General features: G+C 48.8%; 1 protein-coding gene across 1 annotated transcript; it reads left to right on the top strand.

Annotated features, from left to right (window-relative positions):
• The first annotated feature begins 495 nt into the window (after nucleotides 1–495).
• Nucleotides 496–8991, top strand: Kcna1 (potassium voltage-gated channel subfamily A member 1). Its single transcript, XM_006987884.4, has 2 exons — nucleotides 496–1325; nucleotides 1696–8991. Exon 2 carries the CDS (start codon nucleotides 2218–2220, stop codon nucleotides 3703–3705), a length of 1488 nt encoding a protein of 495 aa, XP_006987946.1. The 5' UTR covers nucleotides 496–1325; nucleotides 1696–2217; the 3' UTR covers nucleotides 3706–8991.
• Nucleotides 8992–9728: the final 737 nt, after the last annotated feature.

Below are 9728 nucleotides of genomic sequence, written 5' to 3'. Positions count from 1 at the left end.
AGGACCAAGGGAGGCAAATGAACGACTTGCTTCTCCTCACGTTTGTTCCAATTAGCACCAAGTTGGCAGACAACCCACAAGCCCACGGTGCCTTCGCCCACCGTCCCCCATCACATTCTCTGCATTTCAGAATATTCTGACTGTAAGGAAACTTCAGCTCCCTCTGGTAGGTTCAAGAGGAACAGACACTTGGCACCACCTTCTAGCAGTAACACTGCATGGATGAAACCCGGGGATCCTCAACTGCAGCGCTCTAACCAAACTCTGCACCCTTCAGAGTGCGGCTGGGGTGGAGGTCGGGGTTGGGGGGGGGGCGGGGAGAGTAGGGTGGCTGGACAGAGAGGCCCCTGGGGGAGGGGCGGGTGGCGCCGAGGAGCGGGATGCAGGAGGATTGCTTGTGCGACTGCATCTAAAGCAGACCGGTCCAAGGAGTTCTGCCAGGGACATCACCGCCTGCATTGCGTCGGACCTGACCATCTCCAATGTGAAATTCCCGGGGAAGGTCGCGCGCGCAGCTAAGGGCCGTGCGTGGGCGGGGCTGCGGGCCACCGGGGAAGAGGAGTTGGTGGTGGGCTTTTCGAGGAGGAGAGGAGGGAAAAAGAAGAAAAGCTGTGCTGGCAAGGATGGGAACTGAATGACAACCCCCCTCTGCCAAACCACCCCCTCATATTTTCCATCTACCTCCTCGCTCCTGCCCTCCCCCGCCCTCCCCAACCCACGCCCGGGTGGGCCAATCGCTGCTCCGCATTCCAGGCGCTTTCTCAGGTTTCTGCTGATCTTGCAGCGAACAGAAATGGACCGAGCGGACCTGCGGCCACACGCTCTCTGCCCCACTCCGAGCGGCTGAAGGCTCCGGGCGCGCCGCGGAGCGAGGTCCGTGCGGTGGTGCCGAGACCCGAGAGCCATGTAGAGCCAGGCTTTGGGCCGCCCGCCTCCCTCGGGATCGAATCAAGGGCTCCCGTAGTGTTCGGAGGGGGCGAGAGTGCTGCTTATCGCCATTTGCTTGGGTGACTCGGAAGAGGGTGGCCTTTTTCCTTTTCCACCCTGCATCCTCCGGAACTCCCTGCAACCGGAGAGAAGACAGCGCCTCCAGGTTGCTTGCACCATGTGAGGATGGGGGTAGGGAGCGGACATTTCCTCCATAGCTGCTCAATAAAACGATCGGACCTCTGAGCGGGGAAGGACGCGGACCACGAGGGGCCGGGTGCCTCTCGGATGCTGCTGTGGAGGTGGCCGTTGCTCGCTCCGGCTGCTGCAAAGGCGACCTGCCGCATTCCGACTCTCCGCCGACTCAGCACCGCCCCTGCGCCAAGCCGGCCGGCCAGGTAGGAAGCTCCCCAGTTCGGGGTTGCAGAATCCGAGGTTAAGGTGACAGGGTGGGGGAGGCTGAGGGTGAGGGGTTGCTGCCCAGGACCAGAAGCTCCTCCAGTATCTCTAAGCGCTTTTCCGATCTCCAGTTTAACGAAGTTGTAAACAGATCGGCTGTTGGGCATTGGGGAAAAGTGGGATGGAAGATTTCCAAACTTGGATTTCTGGGTGTCTGTTGTGTGTCTGTTTGTGCGTACGTGTTAACCTCAGTAAAAGTCCGGTGTGTTCTACAAAAGCTAGTAGTCTGTGCTCTTCGGTGTCTATAGGTTCGTCCCATCGGAATGCTTCTGATTTTCTACCCTCGTATCACTTTTTATTTCTCTGCAGCGTCCATCGATCGCCCCGTGGGAGCTTAGAAGGCGGCAGGCGAAGAGGGGTAGGAGGGGGGAGAGCCAAGGAGCAGCAAAGGGGGTGACAGGCGTGGGGATCTGCTGAGTTGGCACTGCACCGGGTCCTAGGAGGGCTGCAGGAGGGGAGGGGAGCTGTGGCGAGCCCCGGAGCGATGGCAGGTGTGCGTTAAGGCAATCAGAGCAGGAAGAAAAACCCACTCACCAACACAAAAAACAGAGCACACCCCCAAAACCCAAGCCTCTCAAAAAAGCTGCACTGGGGGCCCTCAGGCTAGAGGGCTTTCCAAATTGGGTAAAAGGCTGAGTGGAGGAGGGGGAGGTGGTAACTAGCAAAGTTGCAGACCTCTGAACCTTCTGGCTCTGAAGCCCCTCCCCGTGAGCGTGGGGGAGACTCACTCTCCGGTGGGGGGGGCGCTTGGGTCCCCCCCACCCCTCTTCCTTCGCTCCTTCACACCCCGGGCTCTCTCCTGGCCTCCCACCCCTGCACCCTGCTTCCATCATGACGGTGATGTCGGGGGAGAATGCGGATGAGGCTTCGGCCGCTCCGGGTCACCCCCAGGATGGCAGCTACCCACGGCAGGCCGACCACGACGACCACGAATGCTGCGAACGCGTGGTGATCAACATCTCCGGGCTACGCTTCGAGACGCAGCTCAAGACCCTGGCACAGTTCCCCAACACGCTGCTGGGCAACCCAAAGAAACGCATGCGCTACTTCGACCCCCTAAGGAACGAGTACTTCTTTGACCGCAACCGGCCCAGCTTTGATGCCATCCTTTATTACTACCAGTCAGGGGGCCGCCTGCGCAGGCCGGTCAACGTGCCCCTGGACATGTTCTCCGAGGAGATCAAATTTTATGAGTTGGGCGAGGAGGCCATGGAGAAGTTCCGGGAAGATGAGGGCTTCATCAAGGAAGAGGAGCGCCCCCTACCTGAGAAGGAGTACCAGCGTCAGGTGTGGCTGCTCTTTGAGTATCCGGAGAGCTCAGGGCCTGCCAGGGTTATAGCCATTGTATCGGTCATGGTCATCCTCATCTCCATAGTCATCTTTTGCCTGGAGACTCTCCCTGAGCTGAAGGATGACAAGGACTTCACGGGCACCATCCACCGCATCGACAACACCACAGTCATCTATACTTCCAACATCTTCACAGACCCCTTCTTCATTGTGGAAACCTTGTGTATCATCTGGTTCTCTTTCGAGCTGGTGGTGCGCTTCTTCGCCTGCCCCAGCAAGACAGACTTCTTTAAGAACATCATGAACTTCATCGACATCGTGGCTATCATTCCTTATTTCATTACCCTGGGCACGGAGATAGCTGAGCAGGAGGGAAATCAGAAGGGCGAGCAGGCCACTTCCCTGGCCATCCTCAGGGTCATCCGCTTGGTAAGGGTGTTCAGAATCTTCAAACTCTCTCGCCACTCTAAGGGCCTCCAGATCCTGGGCCAGACCCTCAAAGCTAGCATGAGGGAGTTAGGGCTGCTCATCTTTTTCCTCTTCATTGGGGTCATACTGTTCTCTAGCGCAGTGTACTTTGCCGAGGCGGAAGAAGCTGAGTCGCACTTCTCCAGCATCCCCGATGCTTTCTGGTGGGCGGTGGTGTCCATGACCACTGTGGGATACGGTGACATGTACCCTGTGACAATTGGAGGCAAGATCGTGGGCTCCTTGTGTGCCATCGCTGGTGTGCTGACAATTGCCCTGCCCGTACCTGTCATTGTGTCCAATTTCAACTATTTCTACCACCGAGAAACTGAGGGGGAAGAGCAGGCTCAGTTACTCCACGTTAGCTCTCCTAACTTAGCCTCTGACAGTGACCTCAGCCGGCGCAGCTCCTCTACGATCAGCAAATCTGAGTACATGGAGATCGAAGAGGATATGAACAATAGCCTAGCCCATTACAGACAGGCTAATATCAGAACTGGTAACTGCACCACGGCTGACCAAAACTGCGTTAATAAGAGCAAGCTCCTGACCGATGTTTAAAAAGCAACAGGCAAGCAAGCAAAAGCCCCAAACAAAGCCCCTGGTGACTCATGTCCCGCCCTGTAGATACTTTGCTAAACATTAGTCTTTGGATGCTTTATTTAACTGGCAATGCATTGTTGCATTGTGAATTTGGGGAGGGGCCAACCTGAAGCTTTCAAGACCCATCAAAAAGAAACTATTGTCATTTTATTAAAAATGAGAAGAGAAAGTATTTTATAAAACTGGCTTCAATGCTGTCCATGAAGTAGTCTGTGTGAAACAAGACTCATGCTCTCCCTGTACTGAAATATTTCCAATCTTTTGGCATAAGTTTTTTTTTTAAACCTAAAAATCAGATGACCACTTAGAAATACAAAATTCAGATTTGCATGGGACTCCACACTAAAGTCTTTGCAAACTGCACACCACATTTCTTTCAGCTAGTGTTCTCTGTGGAACACTTAACAGCCTCAGTGGTCAGTGAACAAATGCTTTTATTTTGATCAGCTGAACCGCATACAAGGCAACCAAAATCCGGACTAATTAAGACCGGTTCTCAAAGCACCATATACATCTGTTACCGGTCCCAGTCTGCTGGGATTTTCCATCTGCCCCATTCTCCCAAATCCAGTCTATTCTCTAAGAAAAGGGTAACTTGATTAAATGAGTTGATTCATCTGTAGGGCTGCTAAGTTCTCTCAACTGCAGATGATCCAAATACAGGTCTTTTCTCACTAATCCTACACCCTGACCCCTGACCTTCAGAAGTGGATGCAAAACCTTACCACCCTACCCTCTTTATTGCAAGAGCACAAGAGTTAAATGGTAAGCATGTTTGAATCTGATAACATTTATTTTATAATAGCATGCCGAGACAGTTAACCCAGACAATAGGGAATAAGCTTACGTTGAAATTGACTCTTCTAAATATAGGCCCTTTTTCATTTGCATTCACCAAAAGTGCACTCCTTCATTTATTAACTCTTTTCTTAGCAACTAAAGTACTGTATTTAAGTACATATGTTAGTCAGATGGGAACAATCCCTTTTTGGAGCTCAAAGCATGTTCTCTTAGTCAGCATTATGGCCTATTTGATTAAGATGTACCTTGACTTAATTAATGCATGATTTCAGTAATAAAAATTAGAAAATACTAAAAATCACAAGTCTGTGGGATGAAAGGCCCAAAAGAAACAATGGGGGTGGGGGTGGGGGTGGGGGACACTCCCGTCAATTTTCCTGCCTTTGCTCAGGGAAATGTCAAGCTTCTGTGCAGGTATAGGCAGAGAGAGGACCAATATGCCCATCCTTTAAGGGAAAACTGTGGAAAACTAAATAAGTCATCAAGGTATTTAATACACCTAAGACAAGCATTCTTTCTAGCTGAACATAACTACAAGCAAAACAAACAACAAAAAAAGGTGCAATATTGCATGGTTTTTTGGTGCATTCCTAGGATGTAAGTGATAATGTTTATCTCTTCATGCACCCAGAGCAGAGCTGATTTCTTTTTGCAGTCATGATTTGAAGTCTATAGAGACTTCAGCCCTCCCCTTGAGGCTCCCTGAAGAAACTCAGCCAATTGATTTAATAGTTGCTTAGTGCCTTTATCTGTACCCACAGTGAACTGCAGAAAGTGCCTCCATAACTCAGCTGGGAAGTCATTTAACAAAGGGGAGGAAGGGTTGGGGCGCAGACCTTTCGCTTTCTGGTCTTGTTTGTTCTTCCATCCTCACTCTCTCACTTCACCACTGTGAGAAGACCACACCACCCTCCGAGCCCCAAAGAAGAGAAAGAGAAAGTGGGTGCTGCTTCTCTGGCCATCTATGGGACTTGGTCTCTTGGGCAGCCTGACTCTGGATATGAACTGAGACCCGTCTTTGAACTGGACGTGAACCGTAAACCTGTTCTGTACTGTTTTGTTTCTTTTTCTTCTCCATCAGAAGGCAAGAGAAATGTTTTGGGGAACGTGGAAGGCCAGTCTGGACAGACAAAGCTTCCTCAGGTTCAGTGGTACCTTCTCCCCACTCTCTCCCTGTCAGCTACAGCACTTTGCAGATCTCTGATAGTCTGGTCTTTGGGGGTATCATTGTGAACCATGGGAACACTTAGCTCACAGTGACCTTACATAGGCCAGCCTTCTTGGCCAACCTCCTCTAGGTATCTCCTATGATGCTCCTATGACTGTCCCACATGGAAGTCACTTTACTGGCTGAACACCTGACTGCTGCTGCCCCAGCCACTGAATCCAGAGAATGATGGGGACGCTGTGTCCAGCTGAAAGATTGCCATATCACACAGGCTCTGGAGTCCAGCAGCTATTCACCAATGGAGAGGCAGTCGTTGTCTTTTTAAGGACGGTAGAGTGGGGAACCTTCATACTTGCTTTTAGCATGTGGCTGCCTACTACTGTCTGCCTTACATCCTTGCCTGGCTTCTTCTGGAATCTTCCCTGGTACTTCCATTCCTTTACCCCATCCAGTCTTCAGAGAAGTGAGGCCATCAACCAAGAAACTATGACGACATCCAGGCTGTCTAGCTCAACTGAAGGAAGATGGACATTTTCTTTCCCTGCACAACTTTTGTGAGTATTCAGGGTGAACACAACACATATCCTGGAAGATGAGGGACTGAGAACTGCCAACCTCTGCCTATAGGGTATTAAACCCTCCCGTGTGTTGCTCACTCTTTGAACCTTAGATCATCGTTCTGATCTTTGCTTCTACATGCTTGCAAGTCTCCAGTTGGGGGCAAAATGCCAACTCCTCCAGTCTCCAGGGATATCTTGTAGTTTTATTTTGACTCGGAGACCTAGGACACAGCAGAACTCTGTCAACAGCAATAATCCACTCGGTACTATGGGATGGATGGCTTAGAGGAGGAGACAATGAGGCCAAGACTGATCAGCCAGACCCGGACACTTGGTGTGCCTCTTGTAGCTATGCCCTGGACAGGTTGAATCCTCTGTATACGTTACAAGGGAAAAGTGCTGCATGTGGTGAAGTGGTCTGCCTGGGCTTGGGGATGTGCTGTTGCTGTGCATTTGGAGCGGATGGGGGATTTGGATGCTGGCTATCCATCTGTAGCTCATTGCAGTGAACACGGTGACAAGTACAGGGATGATCTGTGTAGCATAGGCATGCGACCTTTGACCAAGCTCTCACCCCTGCACTGAAATGTGCTGAGATGTCTTTGTAGACCTGAAGGTGCACTTAACTAAACTGCCTACTAAGGAATGACTCTCATTTGGTCCACTTCATGACTCCCTTTCCCAGGCTTTTTGTCCTTTCACCCCCTTCTTAGGTACTGAGCCTTGATAGCTCATGCCCTAATGCTTATTATACCCGTTTTCTCTGAAAGGAGAAGACTTATGATGCACTGATAGCCATAGCCCGGCTCTTCCAACATGCAGGGCCCTAGTTCAATAGGGTGCCCTTGGAAGGGTCAGGTCATCCTGTGGCTATTAGCCATCCCAGAATCTCTGAAGTGCTTAATTCACTTCAAGCGATCTGAATCAGAGAGACCAAAGATACTCATTTCCTCTGTCCTCAGATTTCTAGAAGACTGACTAGAGCCAGGAAAGGGTTTGTTTTGGTTTGGCTTTTCTCTCCCCTTCCTGCATCTGTGCACACCCCCACCTCACTCCCCCTTGAGACTTGAATTCTGAAGCTCAGTGACATCTGTTCGCTGGGAGTGTTTATGGCTTAGTCCAGGACAGCAGGTCAGATACTTCTCCCACATTGTAGTCAATGAACAGTCATTTCTCTAAAATGGAACTGTGTTGTGGCTTTAGATTCTGCTGTGGTAGAACTGAAGTACAGAGGTTACCACAGCCTTGATCCTCTTGAGAGCTAGAACAGAAAAAAGAAGTGTCTGAGTGGTGGCTGAGAAATTTTCCTAAGTAGAAATGACATTCAACCCAGAAAGGACTTTCTTCATGTCGGGTGTAGTTACAAATTCTTCAAATTAGTGTCTAAAAAAATCAGTAAAAAAAATTAGTTTTCAACCTCATACTCAATATAGGAGGCCTCAAAACACATGTTTAAAAAGGCAACTTTAAATTTTAATTTCTTGTTTGGTAGATGGGATTGAACAGAAAGTAGAAAGGGAACATTAGCAGAAGGCAATTCCCCATTTTCTTCCAGGAATGACTTATTCCTGGGAGTGGTGAGAATTGGTGGGTGGTAACCATCCATAGTATAAGATTGTTAGAAAGAGTATAAACTGCCAAACAACCACGTTATCTTCCAGCCCTTTCCAAGCAAGAGTGAGGCCTTTTGATGTTTATATTCATTTTGAGAAGACAAACAAGCTTGAATTGAGGAGCAGACCCAAGCTAGGTTGAACTGTGATCTCAGGAGGTAGACTCTCACCTATGGTGTAGTCCAGTAGTACTTACATTTATAGCATGGGACTTCAGGGTATATGCAAACGTGTCTAGAATGACTCAGGTAAATCTTTAAGGAATGTACATTACTTACCACTTTTGTAAAGAAGCAAGCAGGAACTGAATTGCTAACCAAAACCAGCCCATCACCTTGGGCCACTGTGCAAACTCATTCAGGGCGTAGACATAAGGTTAAAAGCCTTGAGGGCAAATGGCAGCCTCTTTGCTCATTGGCTCTCGGGGATGCCCGTGTGCAAGCAAAGGGTTAGGCTCTGCTGCCCTTAGGACAGCTTTGAGGAGGTCAACCCTGGTCACAGTGGTTTTTCTTTGGGAGTTAACAGGGAAATTGTGGCGTGAAACTTCAAAGGATCTAGAGAAGTTTTGTTCCTAAATCACAGAAGAAGAAAAATGGAATGAGGAAAGGAAATAAAACAAGAAAAGCCCTTGCAGAGTATATGCTAGGTCATAAGTGGTCTTCCCTTTCCCAAACTTGTAAGAGTCTCTTTCTTCTTCAGTGCACTGTTTAGGGACTGTTGATGCAGCAGCCATAAGTGACATGGATGCTGTGACATACCTCTAAGATGAAAGATAAAGTATTCCTGAGGCTAAAAACTAAAGTCTAGAAGTGTCCATTTGAAGTGCACCCTCAGGACGACAAACCATTGAAGCTGATGCCGTTCTGTTTTGTTTCTTGGCTTTGCCAGTCGCTTGCTCCTTGAGTTAAGGACACGTCTCATCTCATCTCCCCTGCACTTGCCCTGCCCTAACCGTTTACCATGTCGGGTCAAGGACAGTGAGTGTTACGAAGGGAGAACCTAACAATGCGCATAGTTTTCATCTATGCAATTTTACTTGGTTCTGTCATTTCATGATCTGTTCATATTTGGCATCAATTAAAGATAATTTTTAAGGATCTTATCATGGAAATCCCTTGACTGTTTCTTTGTGTCTTGTCTTAATTGGTCTTTTGGGGGCCCTCTGCTCATGCCATCTGCTTTGGGGTCTATTTAAAATGACATAATGGTGATTCAAGGTAGATGCCAGGGAGTGACCTCATTTTCTTTGGGGCTGTGAACAGTTACTGCCATCCAAAGAGGTGCTCCAGGTTTGCATCTTGACGATCAACTCACTTATTCCTGGGGGTGGTGAGAATCATAGTGGGTGATAACCATCCATAGTATAAACTTGTTAGAAAGAGTATAAAGTTTTAGGTAGGATCCCAGGCACTTGAAATGGCCTGTGCAAATGTTTTGAAAGGGGCAAAGAAATGAAGCCAAAGGGAGTAGAACCATTAGTTATTCTGGATGAAATTGCTTTGAATTGGAACAGTGTTTCAGCCCTGTGCATGAAAGAAGTGTGTGTGTGTGTGTGTGTGTGTGTGTGTGTGTGTGTGTGTGTGTATGCTCAGAACAGTGCTATGACATGATATCAAATGACTTGTTAGATACACAGTGCTGTTAGTAGTGATTTTGATGGAGAAAGACCAAAGATTCTAGGTGCTCTTTACACACATTTCCTTATCTCGTTCTCTGTATGGTTAACTTTTCTTTCTTCACTTTGAACAAATGACTTGATGCATCTCCTAAAATTTAGACCTCTCTCCTTCCTTGCGAATATCACATCTTATTCCACTTCTGGGTCAGAGCAAACAGGAT

The sequence above is a fragment of the Peromyscus maniculatus genome, chromosome 3 (genome assembly GCF_049852395.1).
Source record: "Peromyscus maniculatus bairdii isolate BWxNUB_F1_BW_parent chromosome 3, HU_Pman_BW_mat_3.1, whole genome shotgun sequence".
Taxonomy (NCBI): domain Eukaryota; kingdom Metazoa; phylum Chordata; class Mammalia; order Rodentia; family Cricetidae; genus Peromyscus; species Peromyscus maniculatus.
This window is presented reverse-complemented; position numbering and strand designations above follow the sequence as displayed.